This window comes from Equus quagga, chromosome 8, assembly GCF_021613505.1.
Source record: "Equus quagga isolate Etosha38 chromosome 8, UCLA_HA_Equagga_1.0, whole genome shotgun sequence".
NCBI classification, from domain to species: Eukaryota; Metazoa; Chordata; class Mammalia; order Perissodactyla; family Equidae; genus Equus; species Equus quagga.
The window spans coordinates 94,444,401-94,468,720 of NC_060274.1; the positions used below are offsets into that span (position 1 = coordinate 94,444,401).

The 24,320-nt window shown below is 38.4% G+C and overlaps 1 protein-coding gene across 4 annotated transcripts in view; it reads right to left on the reverse strand.

Moving 5' to 3' along the window:
* The window catches only part of DOCK4 (dedicator of cytokinesis 4), a 432,596-nt gene that overhangs the window by 40,577 nt on the left and 367,699 nt on the right, over positions 1-24,320 (reverse strand). For all 4 annotated transcript variants that reach the window (XM_046670233.1, XM_046670234.1, XM_046670231.1 and 1 more), the window contains exons 31-35: positions 18,262-18,410; positions 16,498-16,583; positions 11,624-11,719; positions 10,711-10,771; positions 6,455-6,548 (exon numbers count right to left, since the gene is read on the reverse strand). In XM_046670233.1, the coding sequence (XP_046526189.1) occupies positions 6,455-6,548; positions 10,711-10,771; positions 11,624-11,719; positions 16,498-16,583; positions 18,262-18,410 (486 nt within the window). The remainder of the gene's footprint in view (positions 1-6,454; positions 6,549-10,710; positions 10,772-11,623; positions 11,720-16,497; positions 16,584-18,261; positions 18,411-24,320) is intronic.

Sequence of the window (24,320 nt, forward strand, 5' to 3'; positions counted from 1 at the left end):
TGATCTGGCCATCTCAATGCATAAAGTATAGTTGTAATAAGAAAAGCCTGTGTCCCTATCACTGTTCTCTTACCTCTTAAGTGTAGAAGTCCCATGAGGCAAAGGCTCTAGACTTTCTTCCCTTTAGTTACCTTTGGTGAGCTCAACCTCCCAGCTTCAGTGGTTGTTGAGCAAAAGCTTTCATAACCCACCAGCATTCTCTTCCCCCCTCTATTCAGTTTGCACGCTGTAACCAATACGATCTTTCTTCAATGCAAATAATCATGTCGCTCCCCTAATTAAAACCAGCCAATGGCTCCCAGCAGCTAACAGGATAAATTTAGGTTTCCTAAAGTGATAGAGAAGGTGCCTATGATCTGGTCTCTCCACTCACATTTTCCCATTGTCCCACCACGTAGTAGGATAAGAAGGAGCCCTCCACTGTCTCTCCACACTCCAGAGTTGGAGCTCCTTGACCCCATCATCAGCTTTGGCTGAATGAGACAAGATGCAGCCCGATCCAGAGGCAGCCAGCTATAAGACAGCTGCCCAACAGGGACAGAGGTGCTTTCTATTGCAATGGGCACTAGGTGAACTCTTTCTCGTGCAGATTAAATGTGAGGTGGACAGAGAGAGTATTGCTAAAGGGGGTCAGTTAATTGGTGGATGCAGAAAGTCAGCTGAATCACCACAATGTAGGTGGCCACGGAAGACAGCTTCTGATAGGACAAAAAAAGATAATAACAACCAGATCATCAGATCTGAGCTGTATGTGAATAGCCTTCTGGTTTTCTCTGAGGCCTCCTGAGATGATTTCCTGATCTTTAATTCCCCACATGTCCTTATCATAAATGCCAGGTGTCTAAGAAAACCTCATGCATGCATTTGTTCTTCCGTCCACACTCTTTGCTCCTGCCATCTGAACAAACCATAGTTCCCCTCACTGACCATGCAGACTCATGCCTACAAGCCCTCACATCCTGTTCTTTCAAGTCTTTCCCCCTTAAATGCCGAATAACTCCTATTTTCCCTTAATGGTACAGCTCAGGAATTATCATCTTTGTCTCTCAAAATTTCTTTTGTGTTTCCCCCAGCACCTGAGCACTTGAAAACTATCCTTGAGACTAACAATTGCACAGTGAACAGGATGAGGAGGACGGAGGGAAGCCCTTTCACAGCTGAAGCTGGCAGCTGCCCACACAGAGTGACTTAGGGGACAGTGAAAGTCAAATTCACAGACACAGAAAGCAGAAAGGTGGTTGACAGGGACTGAGAGAAGGGAAAATGGGAAGTTATTGTTTAATGGGTACACGGCAGATGAAAAAGTTCTGGGGACAGATGGTGGTGATGGTTGCACAACAATGTGAATGTACTTCATGCCACTGAACTGTACACTTAAAAATGATTAAGATGGTAAATTTTATGTTACATATATTTTTCCAGAATAAAAAATATGGAGGAAAAAAGGGGGGCAGTGAAGGGTTTCTAGGCCTTAAACTGCTTTCCAAATTACACTTGCCCTGGGAAGGACCAGGGGATGACTGGAAGGTCAGGTGTGAGTCAGTTGCCTCTGGGAAGTCTGGGAAAACAAGGCACTGGCAGGCCATCAGAGGAAGCTGACAAATGACCAAATGGTGACATGAGAAAGGTGTGAAAACAAATTACACCTGTTTCAGAATTTGATTCAGAAAAATGATGATGTCTATCTGCAGCAAATGGTGTATGTAAAGGAAGCTGTAGAAAATTTTCATTAAAGAAAACCTATATACCTTTGAGATGTGAACAACATAGCAGAGTACTGATGCTGATTTTTGAACATACTAGCAAACTGTAGATTGTTATTGCAATATGCTGTAAATTTATTTTTCTGCATCTTTAGAGGACAATATTATGTATCGAAAAGGGAAGAATGAATCACATCCAAAATTTCCAACAGTCTTTTAAAAAGTATTTACAATTCTGAACAAAAGGCATCACCACATAACTAAACATGGGCCATCTCATTCCACCATTTTGAGAAGTATACAGTGAGGACAACAACATGCAAAAGAAATAACATAGGAGAAGAGTGGAGATGAATTAGGAATGGAGGCACTGTCACAAAAGGCTGGAAAGAGTTAACTCATTTAAACAGAATTCTATAAAGATAGAAAAGTTCTTCCATCAATTTCATTTTCTTCAAGGACAGACAAAAATGAGGACAGGAGAGAGATGAATAAAATGTTATATGGGAAAAGGACTTATTTCTTATGACTTGGGGGGACATAAAAACTGCAAGTTGAATAAACAAATCAAAGAAAAAAGATTTACCCATTTCCAAAATATAATCAGACAGATTTGGACTTTGTTTCAGAGAACCAAAATATATCTGTTACATATTTGGAAGAGCTTGTCCTCAGTTCGTTCTCTCCTTTCTTACTTCATGGCCTTTAAAATAAAACAAGTCTACTAGGTTGTTTTCACAGATATAAAAACTAGTTTCACTATTTCTCTCAAAATTTGGCTACTAATCACTTAAAAATTACCATTTAAACTCTCAGACAACATCATCAGCTCCAAAATCTTAGTCTACTTAATCAAAACTATCAGCACATCTGTGTGAAGAGACACGAGACACGGGGGCCTCCTTAGTTATGCAGAAATTACCAACATTGAAGGAGAAAAATCTGCTCTCCAGGTGTTAAAATTTAACGGACTATATTTATTAGTGATGCATTTATTCAAATCTCACATTACTAGGTGCTATTCTAAGAACCCAGAAGACTAAGAAGAAAACATTATCTCTGTCCTCAAGGAATTCACCCTTTAACTGCAGATGGATAACTCAATTGATCAATCAGTCGATCTATCTACCTACCTACCTACGTACACAAACACACACCTTATATAACTATAAATAAAAATAATGTGATATGTGTTTTAATAGAAATCCAAAAAAAATGCAATGGGAAACGAGTTGGAAACATCACTCGGCCCCTGGGAGAGAGGTGGGGGGCATGGAGTTGGTGAGGGAAAGAAAAAGAGAACCCCAGGAAGATGAAGACTTCATGGAAAAGATGATAAAGAAGCAGTGTAATGATGCATGAAAAGAAGGAGTGTAGTACAAGTGGTAAGATGAGTCTGAATAGATACGTGTTGGTTCAATTATGATGGACCTCAAATTAAGAGTTTGAGCTTTATTTTGTAAAGACGTGAATTGACAACAGAGTTATACCTAGAGAAGGGGTTGGCAAATTTTCTTAAATGGCCAGACAGTAAACAATTTAGGCTTGCAGGTCATATGGTCTTTATTGCAACTACTCAATTCTGCCATTGCACAACAAAAGCAGCCATAGACAATATGTAAATAGTGGGTGTGGCTGAGTTCTAATAAAACTTTCTTTACAAAATCAGGTGGCCGGTCTGCAGCTTGCAGTCTGCTGACCCCTGCTCTCGAGAATAACTCTGGTGATAGTTAGGAAGCAGTCCAGGTGAGAGATGCTGAAGACCTGAGGCAGTGAAAGTGGGAACAATGAAAAGGAAAGGGTTTTGAGAGACTTTTAAGAAGTAAACTCAATAGAACCTCCTGAAGAGAACACCTGAGGGAGGGGAAGAAGAGAGACATCAAAGAAAACATCAAGGTCTCCAGGCTGAGTAAACAGTGATGCTGTTAATTGATAAAGTGGAACCGCAGCTAGAGGCATATTTAAATGCTGGGAACATAAGCGCTACTTCAGAAGAATTCCGTTAGTCTTTGGGGGCTATGATTCAATTCCTTGGAAGAAGAGTGTGTCAAAAGACTAAGATTTGCGGTTCCTAAATCCAGTTAAAGGGTTCTTGTTCTGGTTATGGTGTCGTAAGAACATTCTATAGTATCTTTCCCAGTGATTACAAGTAAAAACTCTAGACAGAATACATAATGCAACTGTTGTAGGATTCTGAAAAGTAAGAAAGAAAAGGCAGACAGAGTAGGAAAATCAATACTCAAAGAATGACCACACAGTGGAGAGTTCCCTGTTTTTCTTTTTTGCCTCTCATATCTCCTGAGTTAGCCTACCCTGTCTCCTGGAACTACAGATGGGAACAGAAAGAAAAAGCTCCAAGAGAAGCTCCTCTAGTCAGGGAAGAGGCCCTCCTGTGAGATGGAGTGCTTTCAATGCTTCTGGTCCACTCTGAGCCCCAGGAACATAACTGCAAACCTGTCGTGGTGACACTGGGGGCAATCACAGTGGCGGCAGCAGCTTCCGCAGGCTTTTTACTTTCACTGCTTGGGCCCCAGGAAGACTAAGTGTAGGGAGTGCATCATAGTGTGGAGAGGACCAAGCCTTGGCTTTGAGTACTTTCACTCTGATCAAGCAAGAGGGCTAGAAAAAGGAGCCCCCGGGAGATGGGAAGAGTGAGGAAGATCACAGAGAGGAGGGAGATGGAGAAAGGGATTTTAAAATTCTGTGTATGATGTCCTGAGCTCACTTCCAAGCTGTACATGTATAGAACAAACCAGAATCAACATAACAAAGGTTTTGAGAAATGAACTATGGTATAGATCACTGTCTAGGTCTCAGACTCTCCCTGGGTGACACACATGCAGAAAAGACCAAAATAGTAGTGCAAAGGCTTTGAAAACTAAACTGACATTAGAATCACAACCTTCAGAAGGTGGTTCAGGACTTGAGGTTTGAATTTAACTGGACTGACTGTTGCTAAAATTAAAAAGTCAACATTGTGCAAAAATTTTAATAGAACTCAGAGTCTCATAATACAATATTCAGAATGTCCAGCATACAACCCAAAATTACTTGACCTTCAAAGAACCAGGAAAACTAAATAAATCTCAAAGGGACAAAGCAATGAGCAGACGTCAACCCCAAGACGATTCAGATGTTGGAATTATAGGCAAATACTATGAAGCAGCCATTATAACCATGCTCCTTGAAGTAAAAGTGAACACTCTTGAACAGAAAGAGAGAAGTTCCCTGCAAAGAAATTGAAGCTATAAAAAAAAAGGCCAAATGAAAATGTTACAACTGAATAATACAATAACAAAAATAAAAATTTCACTGGAGGAACTCAATAGCTGAATATAAATGATGGAGTAGAGTCAATGGACTTGAAAACAGATCAATAGAAATTATCCAGTCTGAACAACAGAAAGAAGAAAAACTGAAAAATGAAAAATGAACCGAGCTGCAGGAGTTTATGGAACAATACCAAAAGGCCTAACGTTTACATCACTGGAGTCCCAAAAGTAGGATTGGTGCAGAAAGTATATTTAAGAAAATAATGCCTGAAAACTTCCCAAATTTGGTGAAGGAAGCAAATTTAAAGATTCAAGTAGCTCAGTGAACCTACACAGAATAAACTTAAAGAAAACCATGCCCATAAATATCATAATCAAACTGCTGAAAATCAAAGATAAGGTCTTAAAAGCAACCAGAGAAAATTACGCATTACATACAGGTAAACAATTTAAATGACTGTGGATCTCCCATCAGAAACCACGGAGCTGGGGCCGGCTCCGTGGCCGAGTGGTTAAGTTCACCCACTCCGCTGCGGTGGCCCAGGGTTCGGATCCTGGCGCAGACATGGCACCGCTCGTCAGGCCATGTTGAGGTGGCGTCCCACATCCCACAACTAGAAGGACGTGCAACTAAGATATACAACTGTGTACAGGGGGGGTTTGGGGAGATAAAGCAGAAAAAAAAAGAAAAAGATTGGCAACACTTGTTAGCCCAGGTGCCAGTCTTAAAAAAAAAAAAAAAGAAAGAAACCACGGAGGCCGGAAGACCATAAAAGAACATTTTTAAAGTACTGAAGCAAAAGAACTGTCCACCTAGAATTCTATATCCAACGAACATATCCTTCAGGGAGGAAGGTAAAATCAAGACATTCTCAGATGAAGCAAAACTAAGAGAATTCTTCAACCATTTGATCTGCTTTAAAAGAAATACTAAAGTTTTTTAGGTTGAATGAAAATGATAATAGAGGGAAATTTAGAACTTCGTGAATGAAGAAAGAGCAATAGAAATGGTAAATATCTGAGTAAATATAAGACTATTTTTATCCTCTTTAAAATAGGTATGACTGTTAAAATTAAAAAAATATGATATTATCCGATGGGGTTTTCAATGTATGAAGATGTAACACACACGACAACTAACATAAAGTGGGGAGGACAAAGGGGCTAACTTGTATATAACTCCTATATTTAACTTGAAGTGGTAAGATACTAACTCTAGGCAGACTGAAAAGTTAGGTATGTATTTTATAACCCCAAAAGCAATCTCTAAAAAACCATGCAAAGAGATGAAGTAAAAAAGCCAATACATAAGTGAAAATGGAATACTTGGAAACATAAATCCAACTAAAAATAAATTTCCAGTTTAAAGTAAAAATGCTTGAGTCCTCAGCTCTAATCATAAAAAGCAAAGGAGTTACCATGTTTAATACACCAGTGTCCAGCCCACTTCCCCCAACCTGAGCCCAAAGACAAAGTCACCTGTGAAATTCTGTGCTTTGAGGTGTAGATCGTACAGTTTGTGGATGTAGCGTATATACATCTCTTCCTTGTTCAATTCAGTCTTGTAGAAGTTCTGTAAAAAAAAAAGGACAGTATGGATAGTTCCTCAACAGTCAGGCCTGCAAATAGCTGCCTTTTACCCTGCTGAAATTTCATGTCTTGAACCAAGAGAACAAATGCATTTTTCCATATAAATGTCTTTAAAAAATTAAGTAAGGAGGCCCAGTGACATTTTTTTTTGAGGAAGATTAGCCCTGAGCTAACCACTGCCAGTCCTCCTCTTTTTTGCTGAGGAAGCCTGGCCCTGAGCTAACATCCGTGCCCATCTTCCTTTACTTTATATGTGGGATGCCTACCACAGCATGGTGTGCCAAGCGGTGCCATGTCCACACCCGGGATCCGAACCAGCGAACCCTGAGCTGCCGAGAAGCAGAATGTGTGAACTTAACCGCTGAGCCACCGGGCCAGCCCCGCCCAGTGACATATTTTTAATTCAACATTGTCTGTGTTAAACATTACCTAGTAATTATTGGATAAGCTGGTAACTCTTGGGGCGTTATTACCACTGATTCACATTTCTTTTGTTACTCTCTATTATTTTTTGTTAGTTTTACTGCCAATAGACAATCAGCCTTTTCCACTAAAAAATATTAAAACTACATAAGAGATTACCCTGTTTACTAAGTTTGATCAATGATATTCAAAGGATAGTTTCTTTAATTTCAAACTTCAAACATGTTTTGCTCTAAAGAAAAAAAGTCTCCATGATATATAATAAGGATGAGTAAAAATAATGCAAAAGCATTTTTTTCCCTGAAGAATCACATGAAAGAGGGTAAACAAAAATGTGTCTTATTGTTAAGGTGATATTCTGAGTTTCTTACTTGTGTTGGAGTTTAAAGGTTTCCAGTTTATGTCCAAAACATAAAAGGATTAATAACAAGAGATTTATCTCAAATTATTGTTATGGAGGCATGCTTATTAAAAATATTTTATTTGTTTATTTAAAAAAAGTATCTGGATCTTACTAACCTTCTCTAAAATGTTTTAACATTAGTTATCAAAATCTCAGCTTCGACTTACCTGGACACATTATGTGGGCATTTTAAGGTACACTTATAAGCATCCCCACCTACTCCTTCACCACATTAGAAAGTACATTAGTCCTCAGCGAACTTAGTAAACGTAAGAGCAAATGTATATGAAGTCGGTTTACAGCAAAAGCATGATGCTGTGAGACTCTAAATGAGGTACTTTCAGCGAGCAGATCATTGTCCATTATGAAATCTCTGCTTAAGCCATCAAAACTATCATTATTGTTGCTATTGTTGTTTTCACTGATGCTACCTGGTATGCAGAGAAGGGATGAGAGGGGATAAATATGCTGATCTGAAGGAGGGATAGGTTTTTCTAAGGGGGAACGGCCAGGAACTCCAAAAATTTCTGAAACTGAGTAGTAGACAAGGATTTGGTAAGGGACTAAACTCGTCAATGTGGCTGCTTAAATTGCACTTGGGTTTCAAGACTGAGGGCCTTCTGTTAAATGTACTTTTTGCTCACTACCTAACAGGTGTCCACTCATCAATATGAGGACTCTTCTAACCTTGAAACACTGACATTTAGTTCAAAGCATCATAAAAAATATTTTTTTCCAATTTATGCCATTATCCCCTCCCTTCCCCTCTTGCCTCCTGAAGAACTTGGAGTTCTTTTAAAAGCTAAGTAAATAATGCTAGTCACATCTCTCTTATTATAACCAAAATCATTTTAATTAGCAAGAATTGTTGTACCATAAACACAAGTCTAACAAGCCCACAGCAGGTTTTTACATTATTAAAGGATGATTTGCTCTAATAGCTTTCTTGTAAGATGCAGCTTTCTTTGACAACAAAATAAAGAATCAATCTATAAATGAATAATCCTCCTCAAAAAAAAGATCTCTTCAGTTGTCACATGAGAATCTTTCTCATATGTCTGGCAAGACTTGTGACACAAAGGACAAAACAATAATTACATTTCCTACTGTGAATCATGTCAACGATTATGCATTTTTACCAATTTGACACTACGGTTAACTCCAATCTTGTAAAGAAAGCCAGAACTCTCCTGAAGACAATCTGGAATTGATCTTTCCAAAGAGAAGAAAAATCTCTAAGAGGAAGTGAATATAGATGAAGAGAACTATTTTGCTGCCAGAAAATATCAAGAACTTTCCGTATGGAGTAGAAGCTAAAAAGATGAGTTTCAAAGTTTTATATTTGGTTCTTTAATAATAAATATTCTCGTGCTAGTTTGAAACTAGAACAGCTTTCAAACATTAACATTTTCTGTAAGGACTATTCTTGGTCACTGCAAAGCTAGCGGGATACATTCTGTGTCTCAAGTGAATACTGATGGGGCCACCGATCTTATTAAGTCTCTGGCTTCTTCTTACTGGGAGACTAGAGTAAACACATGTAGGGCAGAGTATTAATTCTTTCATGCAAGGAAATGATCTCTTCTGTTGTACCAACTGAGGAAATGAACCTGGGGTCTACATTTATTTATTTACCTCCAAACAGAGGGCACTGTGAAACAAGATGGAGACAATGGAAGAAGATTCTTCTGGAAAAAGGTGAAGGCTTTCCTTTGAAGTTATTTATGAGACTTTGTGCCTGGAGCTGGGGTAGAGCCAGGATTAAGGAGACAAACTGAGAGGATCTAAAGCTTCTAGAGCCGTTGGTTTTTCTCCCGAAACACTGATATATAAGAGAGGTGGAAGAAGCTCAGGCTGAGGATCCTGACCATGGTGAAAGGTTGGCAAAAAACTGGGGAAATACAGATAGGAAATATAAAAGTAGGAATGTCTACGCTCAAGATTAGAAATGTATGCTAAAAGGAAAGGTAAGTGGGCTGACCCAGTGAGTTTGGCCTGTTGGCCTAGAAGTTACTGTTGGGTTTGGTGACAAAAATTAAGGAAGAAAGTGCACAATAAGATGTGGCCTTACAGAAGATGCTCAGGTCTCACTATTTCTAGTGACTGGTATTGGAGGTGGAGATGTAACAAATTCAAAATGTGGAAGAAGTGGTGGGTGTGGTAAAGAAGGAGATAGTCATATACTCAGACATGAAGAACAGTGCAGTGAGAAAATGAATTAGGAAAAGAGATAAAAAGACGGTCCTAAGAAAGCAGAAGTCCTGATCTTTGAAGGAATAAACAAAACAAAACAAAACAAAACAAAGAGACTGAAACCAAGGAGCTAAGACAAGACAGAATCAGAGTGGGGGCAAACAAAACTTCAAGGTGCAAATAGAGAACAATAAGGCATGTGAGAAATTCAAACGCTCAGAGTAAGAACAAGAATATCTGTATAAGGGCCTACAATAGATGGTGAGGTTTCATCTATTCTGCAAAACAAGAAAAAGAAAGCATGATATGTACAAACTTAGAACTAGAAGCAGTCACATAGTCCTGTATTTCAAATCTGATTAAGGTAAATTATCAACAGCAACAATTTACCCTATACTAAACTATGAAAAATGAATGTCTAGATGTATGGTCATTCTTTTGCTCTGTAGTGAGAATATCATTCTATTTAATAGTTAGTTATGAGACATTTTAATTTGGTTTTCCTAGGACAGTTCTGGTTTAGCCTAATATCCTCACATAATATTTAATCTTACTCTCAAGAATGTCCTGTTTGAGTGATAAGTTATATGGTCATCCTAGTTATAATCCAAGCTTTAAGAATAGTGGTGTACTGGATTTATTTTGTAAAGAAGATGGAAAGTAAAAATTAGTGTGTTAGACAGCTGTCATTTGTTCACAAAAGAAGAGATCACTAATATTTATTAGAATGTAGAATGAATATAAGAAGGACAGAAAGAGACTGTCTACACAGAAGTAAAAAGATCCGGGGACATCATGCTTTTTCCTAGGAGAGCAATAGACTCCAGGAGGGTAAAGCGATGCAAGAGGAGAAGGGAGGGCATCACTCTGGATCTTACAGAGGTCCGCCATCAGAGCTGCGGGAACGCAACGGGTGCATTCTGCAGTGTTCGGAGCCGAGCATTTTCTGGCATTTAATTCAACCTGAAGCTCTCTATGCTTCTTCTAAAAACACTTCTAACCTCTTCCATGAAACATCCAGGTAAAAAAAAAGACACCGTGGATTAAAAGCAAGCAAAACATAGTACTTCTGTGAAAACAAACAAATGTTAGGATACAAGGAGGCAAAGGGGAGTAGTTTACTAACCAGGAGGCTAACTGTGCAGCCAATCTTTTTGCCATCTACCTCTCCCATTTTCATGCAGTCCCTAAAAACAAAAAGCAACAGTCAGAACTCAGAACTTCGTTCCTAGGGGCAAACACAGTTTGTCCAAAAAGTACTGTCAGGGTACAAGAGGCAATTTGCAAGCTGCTGTTCAGATAAAGACTCAGCAGACTAGAGGAACTGCCCCAGGCTGCATAATCTCATGATCTCAGGTGAGGTTGGGAGGTCAGACACTCCTGAGCACCAGTTTCTGCTGAGAATTTCACTTCCAGGTGGATTGTGCTTCCTCTCAATAGACAGAAGGCTCAGGAGAAAGAGGACTGAAGGTGTGTTATTGTATACCTCCTACAGTGGGGTGAGAAGTAGCCAGTAAGCTTGGCCATCAACAATGAGAATGAGGGTTTCATTCTTAAAATAAAACAAACACCATGCATTTAAGTGGGGCGAACTGTTTTAACAGTTTAGATAAGTAAAAAATTTTAAAAAATTATGTCTCTGAAAGGTAACAGTGTATCAGTCTCCTCCCCTTTTATAAGAAAGCAGCATGGTTGTACAATTTTCTGTTACACTGTCTTCACCCTAAAATCGATGGATCTACTGGTTCTAGTGGGTGAGTATAAACACCAAAAAAAGATTCCTTTCATAATGGGACTCTGAGAACCCTCCCAATTCACTAAGACTTTAGAAGAACTGTCAACCAAAACAAAACAGGAAAAAAAAAGGGAAAAAAATCCTCTGAACCAACTAGTTAGAAGTCCATTCTCTTATTGCACAAGGTTCCATGGTCTGATGATCAGTTCTTTAGGGATTAACTCAAGTGGAAGGGTGATTCTATTCTAAGTCTGATTTTCTAAGTGGAGCACAGCATATCTGGAAAATGTGGGACTCAGCTTACCTGTAATCTAACAATCTCTCCATTAGTCGAGTTACAGTGGCAATTAATGAAACGCCACTTTCCCTCCATGTTTCCCGCTCAATTTTCTTCAGTAGACTGGAAAAGAAAGAACCCAGGGCATTTTCAACATTTATTTTTATCAGTCACCATGACAACCATTATACTTTCATCAGTACCTTAAATGCCTTAGCAACCACTGCAACATCTCACAAGTAGCACAATTTGCAAACAATGTCTTACCTAGGATAGGGACCAAATAGTGGAATTCTAATCCAGGAAGCATTGACAAAGCAAATTGATTTTCAGATTATCCAAGTCATAAAACATGAACACATGCATAGAATCATACTTTCAAAATATACAAGCACCTCTCAGCTCAAAGACATTTTTTCCTAGCTTCTCTCTTACACTAACAGAAGCTTGCGCCTTACCACATCAAATAACACTGCAAAAAGCAAAAACAGGAGTGCCTCTAAGTTTACTTTTAAGTAAGATCTTGCTTTATTCACATAAAATATTTTCCTACCTCTCAGTGGAGTGCATCTTCATCCAAGCAATTTTACTGCAATGCAACTGCTACAGGAAAATCCTGGTACAGACGGTATGACGTTTTGCGTTTTTTCCTTTCACTTAACATTTGCCCACTCAATACATATTGTACTATCTGTGCACTCGCTCAACAGTTTCATTCATTTTGTCATTAATCACAGAGCATTTTCTATGTGGTTGTTACAGCAGATTGATAACAAGTACTGAACCACATCTCTCCTCCTACATTTCCCCTAGTCTTATGCACCTTAGAGCAGAGGTACTATGTAAACACAAAATAATAACAATCAGAATAATTAGGATCTGTTTTACTTTCACTCCCACCTCTCAGCAAATTAACGATATACTTGGCAAAGCTTTTATGACTGACCTTTCCCGAAAAGATAAAAGTAAGAACACAAGCATGGCAATATGAGGGTACTTCCCTACCCCTCCAAGTCGAATGATCATCACTTCTGTCTCAAATCTTGTTTCCCTTTCATCTTGGTTTCAGGAATAACAGAGAGAGAAAATATTTCTTACAAGTACAATCTAAGCCTACCATATATTTTCCCTAGTGGAAAAAGAAACACTAAAGAAAAAAGCTATTTTGTCACAGCTTTGTTTTGGTCTGTGGCTATGTCCTCTCCCAATTTTTCTCCCTTCTTCTTCTTGCTTTGCCATTCCAGTGCCCAGCCTTCTGTCTTGTCTCCTCATCTGTTGCCCATCCATCCCTGATCATTTACTTTTCTGGTTTATTCTGAACCGTTTCCTAGATTGGGGGTGGGAGGAGAAGTAGCATATGAAGGGATGGAGCTTTCCCTGATCAATCCCCCAGGGAAAGGTCTCCTAGTTTGTTTAAAATGTGTTTTCTTTTTCAAAACCTCCGAATAACACCTGTTTCAAGCTGAAATGCCAAATTGGTATTGAACCAAGTACTCAAATGAAAATCTGCCTGCCAAAGCAATGCAGGATGATGTAAAAATTTCCCCATGTGACAGCCCACTCATACCTCATACACTTTAGAGGCTGAAAAACAAAGAACTCAAGTTAAGCAATAATTCTAAAAATATATGGAGACTTCTTTTATGGGCATGAGTTTCATTAATTTGCACAGCCTCCTGATGCTGTAAGAAATCAGCTACATAATCCTCCGGTAAGAAGACGCAAAGCTCTGCAGGGCCTATTTCCTTGACTAACTCAAGACCCAAATGTTAGGACCAAGTCTAGAAGCTGATTCATCTGCTTTCTCAGCCAGGCTTGTTCTTTCTGTTGGGAAGCTTGCTTTCGCAGTTTACCTGATACAATCTGAGAAGGGGAGGCATCAGCAAAAACAGGAGTCTTTCTAGATAACTTGTTTGATTTAGGTGGTTGGATGTTTGGACATTTTCATTTGGCCTATAATCATGCCCAGGTGCCCACATTGAGTATACAGGGAACTAATTTAATAACAGTAAAAGGTGATTTCTTATTGCTAATTGATAGGCAATGGGACTCCCTAACATCAGGGAGCAGGATAAACAATGGCTCTGCAGGACGACGTATTGTTCATCAGGCTTTTAGTCTATGAAAGAAAATGGAGGGGTGGGATTTGACCCCCAATTTACCTTTCTCTGTATCATAACAGGATTGTGTTGAGGCTATCACTCTTATATAAAACACCTGTGTCTGTGCACGCTCTTCTTAAACAACCCAAAGAGTTAGATACCTAAAGTAGGTGTCACATAGTTAATCCTCTGTCTCCAAACTATAATTAAATGTAATCACTAAATAAAGATCTTTGAAATGATTTGGAGTCTTATACCTAAAGTAGGTGTCACATAGTTAATCCTCTGTCTCCAAACTATAATTAAATGTAATCACTAAATAAAGATCTTTGAAATGATTTGGAGTCTTATTGAATTATTTAGAGCAACACATGAGGAAGCAGAGTAAAGGACTAGGGAAAGAACTGAACTGGATGTTACCTCTTCTGGAAAGCCCCTTCAAAGCCCCCAAGGCTGTAGATACCCCTACTGTGTGCTCCTACAGCACAGTCTCTACAGCATCCTCAGCTCTGGAAGAGTCCCTGGCACAGAGAGGTGCTCAATAAATAAAGCCAAATCAGTAAATCAAGCGGAGCCAGGGGACGCAGAATTCAGTCCTGAGGCTCTATTCTGGATATGTCACATTGGCGTCCATGGTACACAATTCCAGCATTATCAAAAATAATAAATCCTGACTCCTACTTATTTCAAAAAGATGTAGTATGGGTAAACGAAGACAATGTTAGGGGTTAGGGAAAGAAGTTCTTAGAAAGGAAGGTACTATACAAATTTGAAGTCTCATTCTAAGGAGACCATTTTGGCAAAGAACCACATTTTCGGCAAGCAACGAGGTACTTTCAACCTCTGAACAAATTTTAAGTTTTAGACATGAATTACAGAGGACAAATGAGAATCTGTACCATAACAGCATGTGTTCCGAATTCATAACGTGCACAGTGACTCACTGTGATTACACTAATTCACTGGGATTTCCATTGCCAAAAAAGCATTTTATTGTTTCCTGAAATATAGTTAGGTTTTTATTTTCTTTTCTGAGCCCAGGTAGTAATGATATTTAATTATTACTTTAGATTTTACTTATTCCCAATATGCTGCTCATAAAAGCATGAAAGAAAAATATTTATAGTAACATTTCTAGTAATACGCTAAAAAATCAACAAAAGAATAAAAATTTCCATTGATGAATCAGGCACCTTAAAATAGTCCTAAGGACAGAGGCTTAATATTTTAATCGTTGGTTTGATTCTAACGTCAAGGTACATCTTCTATTTCAATGTCATATTTATATACAAGCAATCCAAATTCATGCTATAAGGCCTTTATTAAAGTAGATAAGAGGCACTATAGAACTATGTGAGTATTTATTAATCTTGTGAATTTATTATAAATAATTAATCACAACTCTCAAGAGATTCATTTCACTGAGTGCTTTCTCATTTTAGTTCTTTGTTCAAACCAAGAACTAGTCACTGAAATGAGAGCAGTCTTCAAAAGCAATTTATTATATTGGATGAGGTTTTAATCAGAATTCTTGCTAAACTCCAGCTGTCATGAAAGACAGACGCTTTGCATGCTAGAATGAATGAGGGCTTGGTGAATAATTATTAAAAGTTCCAATTTAATTACAGTATCAGAAGAAAATGGTGTTTTTCAGGATTCAATACAAAGAATGTATTTCATCACTCACGACCACAAGAAATCTGTATACCCCTCTTGGCTTTTCCTTTCAATATAATTTTCTTAAAAGCTTGAAGAATGATTTTGAATCAGGCAGGTTGAAATCTATCAGCCACTAATAACATTTTTCAAACTTATATGGTAATGTATCTACTTTTTAAAATTAATGATCATAAAATGAATTACAGAATTTTGCATTGGCTATCAGTTCAACAGCATTAATATTTAGCTTTAGGTGATACTTGGGCATAAATACAAGTAAAAGTATATTTTGTAACAGAAAAATGTATTGCTGAATTATTTTTGCACTTCTGAAAGAAATGCAAACATTTCCAAGCACACTGAGCTAGCTCTTCCTTAAAAAAAAACACTTATAAATATTAGGTTTGAAAATGACTAAGATCCATAGAAAGCTGTAGAGAAAACAAGTGTTAGAATTAAAATCCTGAGCACTAAAACATTCTCACATGTCCTCTCTGGCCATTTCACACAGTGGCTGAATACTTGGTACAGGCAATTCATCCTGTGACTGTGATCACATTCTATTGGTAAGGACAACCTCAAAGTCCCTTTACAGCATTCCAGTATTTCTATATCCTCCATACAAATCCAAATCACAGAAGTTACTACAAATGATTTGCTTCTGTGATGTTCTAATAAGAAACATTTAGAAAGCAATTAATAATAGAGTGAGTGATCAGTATTGATGAATTAAATCAAGTGTTGAAGAACAGATGCAAACTAGGTTACTTTTCCCAACAAATCAGCCAAGGATATCTTACTTAGGAAAGCACTGCACACCTCTTTTTCTTCTTCCACTCATAACCTTCCTTAAAATCATTATCTTGCAGCCCCAGTTTTAAAATTCTTAGGCATGAAAAGAGCAGGATTTGTTACGTAACACATGTGACCTGTCCTAATCAGAGATTAAAATAAGGAGACATGCCTAACCATCAAAACAATAAGATCCATTCACCAGAGTTAGGCAATTATCCTTTATTTCACACTCCACAAAGACAAAGCACTCCTGTGAGACCCAAGCTGGCTTTGTAGCTCTCAGCTGCTAAGCAATGACACCAAATCCCCTGAATAGAATTGACCTGAGATAAACATATTACTCACATACTGTTGAAGAGCTCGCGGTATGTTTCATCACCTTTGCCTTCTGACATCAGGCTATCCAGTTTGTCAATTAGCTTGGCTTCCACCTGAAACATGCCCAAATATTACTCTTTCCTCCCCTTCACAAGTAGGATTTCTAGGCAAACTGAAACATATTTATATCTGCAAGGGGAAAAGCCACAGTAAATTTTGTGAAAGTGACATTATCAGCTGTGGTTAATAGTAGACACCCCCTTGGAATTGTAGGGGGCTAATTTAGATGGAGCAACATGACTTCAAACTCCCAGCAGGGTGGCACTTGCTGCTGCCAAAGACATCTATCTATTTGTTGATTCAAACACAAATGCTTGCAGCCCAGCTTAAACGTTTGAATTCTCTTTTAGGAGCTATAAAAACTGGCAAGTCCTATTTCTTTTTTTTTTTTAATCCCTATATAAGAACATCCACAAACATTAATTTAAATCTTTGATGTGTTTTATATCTATTTTCTTTCTCAAAACAATTTTGAGGTTGCACTAAATCTCTGCTAAAGTTGAGAACTTGTCCTATCCATGTACAGATGGTAGATCCATAGAAATATTCTAAGGTAGCAATAAACAGTATGAGAGAGAAAGGACATATTTCCTGTAAACTGTAGTCAAAACATTTATATTTTCAAGAACATAAATCCTTTAGGACTTGACTATCAGGAAGGCAGAAATATCCCTTCATCTACCTGAGGCAGCGGAATACAGAAAATGAAAAACCTCTGCATGGCCAGAGAGAGTTAAACAACTAGGAGTTGGGGGGATATTTGATTTTGTCAACGGACTAAGCCCAATTATTCCTTTGAATCAAATTTCAATAAAAGGATAAAGACAGAAGGGAAGGAAAGTGGATCCCCTTCCAATATAATTTTAAAATAGCCTTTCATTCACCTACTAGCTTTCTTGAAAAGAAATGTCCATATTGGTACAGGTGAAATGCCACGCTTTTGGCAATATGAGGGTTCGCTGTATGATTCAGCTTGCTCACACAGTTGACACCACTCCTAAGAGTTGAGAAAGGCTTTATCTGGTGAAACATGAAGGAGGGCCAAACCCTTCACACAGGTTAGGTTAGTGCAGTGACTGTGAACAGACAGTAGGACTACTACCTCCATCATGAGTGACTTGGCATAGCAAAAGCAGCTGATATCTTAGGAGATCTGGTTGTGTGATAAGAACATCTGTCTCTCCAAGACTAGTGTAGAGTTATTAGAACCTATGTTAATGAGAAATGATAGGCTCATCTTCTCAGACTTTCCTTTCCAAGAATTTCTACTGCTTTCCCTTTAAATGAATTCTTGATGCTTCAAGCAAAGAACAATAAAACATACTGTGCATCAAATGCTCAAAGCTAAGCCATTCACCAAATATAATGTGCAGACCACTGAGAGCTCAATGATTGCAAGAATCATTAACCTGATTCCTCTGTGTTGTGTCCAACTGGAAGCAAAATACATCTCTGCCAGTTCTTAAACATAGACCTGGGAAATCACAGAATTTTTTAGCTGAAAGGGAATAAAATGGTTTTTCAGGGCTTCCCCAGAAGCTCAGGGGAACATCGGACTAGAGAGGTATCCAAGGCCACATGGCTTGGGAGTGGGCAGGCCAGGCTGGAATCTGGGTCTCTTGACGGCTGGTTCGGTGCTCATTTCCCAACTCAGAGTTGAATCTGGGAGCTCAGATATGCTTGAGGAGAACTGAAACTCTTCCAGCTGCTCTGAGGAGCACATCCACCTACCTGTTTAAAATTTCCGCTCCGCCTCTGCTCCCAGTCCATCATATCATGAAAAATAGGAATCATGACATTCCGGAGATCCGGCTGGGGTATCAAGGTCACTTCTAGGAAGGGACCAATCAGGGCAGGGATGAAGTGAAGCTTGTGTTCTCCTAAATGGAATAAAATATTTGTATTTCAGTATATTTAGTCTTAATAAGATTTTAGAAAATTAATATTATAAAATTTATTTAAAACTATTGCTACAAGTATATTCAGTTACAGTTGTCTTCCAAAGTAAAAAAATTTTTCCCTAAGCAGATACATAAACAGTAAATTTCCATGTGTTAATTAACATTTCTCCATCATTTTTTATTAAAACACTAGAGATTTACTTTTTTAACAGTTAAAAAAAGCCATATGATACAAGTAAAAATTTCTTAAATCATCAGGAATTGGTTATGTATACCATTGTACATTCACACGTTAAAACTCTTATGCAGCCATTAAAAATGAGGTTGAAGAAGGATAACAGGCAAAGTTTTCAATATAATTAACTGAAAAAGCGAGATATGATACAGTATTTAAAGGCACAACATCTTCCATTTAAAACATCTATATAGACAAATATGATAGTCTAGAAGATTATATCTGCTAATGTTAACCACAGTGGTTATCTCTGGGTAGAGGATCACAGGTGATTTTTATACATAAAAAAGATGGTTCCTATCTGTATTTTATAATTTTCCTAGTGTGTTTTTACCTAATAAACACACGGCCTAAATAAAAATGTAAATGGTGGTCCAAAAAACATATAACAATTTTCTGAAAAGACTACAATGTAATAACAGTGAACTCAAAATGGTATATTAGCAAGTACTCAAAGGTATGGCGCTGATAATTCAGAGGAAAGGATGGTAGAGGGTGAGGTGGGCACAGATGATTTCATCAAGCAGATGAGTGTTGAGTTTAGTCCACTACCCTCATCATCTATGTTAAATCTCAAAGAGTTTCTCTTTTTATGGTGAGAATACTGTATGCTACGGAAAATGCACTATTTCTCAAGAACTAACCTTCAACATCATGGATGAAAGCATATGATACTGAAACTATCTATTTAAAACCCACAGAGGGGCCGGCTCCTTGGCCGAGTGGTTAAGTTCACGTGCTCCGATGTGGCGGCCCAGGGTTCACATCCTGGGCACGGACATGGCACCACTCATCAGGCCACGTTGAGGCGGCGTCCCACATCCCACAACTAGAAGGACATGCAACTCAGATACGCAACCGTGTACACGGGGGGTTTGGGGAGATAAAGCAGGAAGAAAAAAAACAAAGACTGGCAACAGTTGTTAGCCCAGGCGCCAATCTTTGGGAAAAAAATAAAAAATAAAAAAATAAATAAATAAAACCCACAGCACAAGTTGGAAAGCTGAGCAGAAGATGGCTGGCTTCATGGAAGAGGATAATTTCCCCCTTGTCCTCTTTTCTACCTTTGATCTTTTGTAGTAAGGGGTGAATATGAACAAAATCATACCTTTCAGGCTTACTTGCCAATTTCAGAGTTATATACCTTCACATTAATTATCATTTTCTCTATTTCATTTTTTGTACTCGAAGGCATTAAGGTAGCCACAGAGCTTGGACATATATAAATCCAGGGTGCAAACAGACAGTTTAAATTTCTATTGACTTTAGAGGGATTTTTAAAGAAAAAAGAATATGAAAGAAAGAATTTGGAAAGAGGAAAAAAATGATGGATGAGTCAGCGATGGGCAAACCAGCGATGGGTGTTTGTGAAGTCACTGGTTTTTGTGACTGGAAGTGCCGTGGGATATTTCCGCCGTTCTTCAGAAGGTGGCCCCACCCCTTTTTCTCAATGCCATGGGAGCTTAGCAGGACACGCTCGCAGGCCCCTGCCCAGCTGAAAGTCCCTTTATATCACTGAAGTCACACAGTCCTTTCCTCTCTGAGGATTCATCAGAAGTAATTTGTTTCTCATCCTCTCTAAATTACTTATCCACACTCATGTATGTGAGGAATAACTTGACTTTTTCTTTCCTATCTTTACTTTTTTTTTTTTTTAAAGATTGGCACCTGAGCTAACAACTGTTGCCAACCTTTTTTTCTTTTTCTTCTTCTTCTTCTCCCCAAAGCCCCCCCAGCACATAGTCGTATAGCCTACTTGTGAGTGGCCCTGGTTGTTCTGTGTGGGATGCGGCCTCAGCATGGCCTACCGAGCAGTGCCATGTCCGCACCCGGGATCCGAACTGGCAAAACCCCGGGCTGCCAAAGCGGAGTGCATGAACTTAACCACTCGGCCATGGGGCTGGCCCCTCCTATTTTCATTTTTGACCCAGGTAATATTTAATCTTTCCCAAGGGACTGCTTAGTTTTCCTCATCAGAGCAAGAACATCTCCTTCTTATTCATCAAAAGAAACTTCCTTATGAATCTAACCTTGGATATTTTCCTCCAAAAGAATGAATAATTTCAAGATCAACAAAGTCACTGTAGCACAATACACAGAACCATCAACTCATGGTCTTCTCCCTGTATTCCCCTATTCTCCCAACATACATATATCAAGCAGGTAACTAGCAGCCAGCATTGGCAATTCCTTTCTTCAGTTACTTTCGTCAGGGCAGAAAGGAGAAGCAATGTGAACTCAATCACTCTTACTATCATTTGTAAAAGCCTAAACCCACTCAATCCTTATTCAAGATGTCGTGGCAAGGGAGAGGAAGAAAGGGAAAAGGGAGAAGGAGATTCTTGTAGAGATGAAGGCTGGCAAGTCCTGAGATTAGCCAGCCTTACACCTGTTCTGTGACCCTGCCCTGGGAGATGGCGTAGGGCTTCAGAGTCTAGCCACAGATGCTGTGCCCCAGCAGAGCCATGGACTGAAGGGACCACGCACACAGGAAAAAGGCCATCTTGGCATGTGGCTAATAACCAGGAGGGCCTCCCTGCCACCTTGACACTGTGTGAAGTCACCAAACTTTTGCAGAGCTTTTGGTACGTGGGGTAAAGGGGGATGGGAGAGGCAAGGAGCACAAAATACAATGGAATTTCCTGCCAGCCCGGATAGTTTTCCCATGGCTGCCTTGGTGGAATGAGATTCAAGGCAGCTACATTACGATCTTTGTTTTTAATCTTTCCTGAGCCTGACATCTTTTGGCCTCTCTAACAAAGAACATCATCAACATGCACTTATTTTATTTACCACCATTTGCTTGAGTATTTTTGAATCTCTTTTTTCAAAATCTTTTCCATTTATAGACATTTTACAACCCTATTTTCTTCTCTTAAAAATTTTTTCTATGAAAAATCTCACATGTATACAAAACTATAAAGAATACTAAAACAGATCCCCACGTACCCATCATCTAGCTTCAATAATTACCAACAATTTTGCCGATCCTGTTTCACCTATTGCCCCAACTATTTTTTTCTCTAGCGTATTTTAAGGCAAGTCTGAGATATCATATTGTTTTACTTGTACACACACCAGTAAGCATCTTTCACAGGTAGGACATTTCATAAATACAGAATCACAATGCCTTTATCATGCCTAACAAGGCAAACAATAATTCCTTAAATTAATCTAAAATCCAGCCTATATTGAAATTTCTGATTGTCCTAAAACATGTCATTTCCAGTTGCTTTCTTTCAATCACAACCCCAACAAAGTCCATACATGACATTTTGTAGCCTGATTTTCTATTGGCAGTAAAGAAGCCACACCTACATTTATATCATCATGCAGGAATGTATGAGGATAGCCTCACTTGCTGAAAACACACTGAAAACACAGAATCTGTGCAAATCTGAACAGGCTCTCCACCATAGAAAATTTAATTCCTCCCCAATTGGCAAAGCAAAATCTTGAAGCGTGTATGGCAACAGCAAACCAAACTTCATTTAAATGATTTCTCTTTCAACTGCAGATTTAGTATACTTTCCCCATCTCTAATTGTCAGCCACATGGTCTTGTTTTGAAGTATTTAGGACACCTGCTTCTTGGGTTGCTGGAGTTTTATATTTATGCACACAGAACAGCCTGCTAGGGAAGTATTGATTTTTCTGCAGCAGTTACAAGATGCTGTGTTTGCAAATGTGGAAGAAAGAGCCCACTGTATATTTAGTAAGAATGTTAGTTCAACTAAAAATAGAAAGAAAAAACTTAACCCTGCATGATGAATGCCAAAGGTGGGACACAGTAGTAAAGACTAACCTCTTTCTTTGCAGACTATTCTTGTAAGTGTAGGTACAAATGTATACAATTTTAGGGGAAGATTCATGCCTTCCCCCCACTCTCGACATAATATTTTTGGTTCTTCTACTCAGAAAATGAAAATACTGAGGAACATTTGAGAAAAGGTGTTCACTTCTCACTACTAGGTCTTTATTTTTTTTTTTGGTGAGGGAGATTGGCCCTGAGCTAACATCTGTGCCAGTCTTCCTCTATTTTAGTTTTTGGATGTGGGGTGCCACCACAGAACAGCTTGATGAGTAGTGTGTAGGTCCGTGCCCGGGAACAAACCTGTGAACTCCGGGCTGCTGAAGTGGAGCCAAACATAACCACCATGCCACTGGCTGACCCCAGTCCTTACTCTTTAAATATAAACTATTTTATCAAAACCACAATTAGATACTACTTCATATCCTTTAGGATGGCTACTATCCACACTTCTGAGTTAAACATAAATTACCAAAATCTGATTTAAAAATATTGTCCAGTAAAATTTGTGTTTTCAAATTAGACCAACTGAACAGCTTCAAGTGGCAAAAAGTGTTTTCAGTGACTGTGGGCATTTCCTCTCTTCTATATTCTAAAAGTTAGTGTTTTTTGTATCTACTAAAAACTACTGAAAATCTTGGTTTATGAAATCATAAAAGCTTATTTGCTTTACTAAAACTTGGCGAATTTGTCTTTATCAAGCTTTTTCCTGTTCCACAAAAAGAGGACAAAAAGTTTAAAATATAAACTTTAAAAACTAAGCTCTTAACAGGTATGGATCATTTTTTTTGTATCCCCCCCCAAAATAACTTGTACATAGCCAGTGTTTTATGAACTATGCTAAATTGAATTTGTCGGTCTGTTCCATTAAAAATTACAAATCTATCATTATCTAAATAAATTCTCCTTTAGCATTTAAAATACTCAATATGACATATTTATAGGTAAACCAAATTATAACTAACATATTTTGATATTCCTAAGTAACAAGCTGACTTGTTATTTAGGTCTAGATGAGGTGTTAAAATAGTACCCTGAATACTTAATTTTTCTTATCATTTTTCAAAAATATAGCTTGGAAGAGATGCTTTAACATTTCTGAACATTTTCCAATTCTAGTTGTTGTACAACTAGATCTTTAAAATTCACCTTATGTTTTGGAAGTCTCAAAAAAGTCAAGACACAACTCTAGGGAAATAATGCAGAAACCAAGGAATGAAGTGAAAATTTACACTCGTCAGACACTTGAACTAGTCATGCTGAGCATCCCTAGTCGAGTAAAATGAGCTTTTCTAACAGAGTCCTAGACCTGTGCTAGAGCTAGTCTTTAGGGCTGGAAAAACAAAGAAAGGGGCCATTGTCTAGAGCATTGCTTTTCAATCTTTAGCCAAGTGCATAAGAATCACCTGGAGAACTTGTTAAAACTAAGATTGTTGTGCCCCTGTCTCAGAGATTCTGTTCCAGTAGGTCTGGGGTGGAGCCACAGAATGTGCATTTCTTACAAGCTTCCAGGTGATGCAGATGCTGCTGGTCTGTTGAGAGCCACTGTTCTAAAGACTACTGACATAGCAATGTGTTACGGGGATCAGTATGCTCCAGAAATTTTTCACATTCTCTAGATTTCTGACGAAAATAAAGAAGTAATTTAACATAAAACCCAGAAGGATAGAAATATTTCTGTTTTAAAGACAAAACAGAGGAGAAAAGTTTATAGAGGATACAGTGACATCTTTAGGGGGACTAAAGGTGCCAGCTTTATTCAGCAAGCCAAGGGTCATGGGCCTACATGCATAGCTAACCTTGGCTTGGATAAAGATTTATGTGGAAATAACCATACTTGGCAA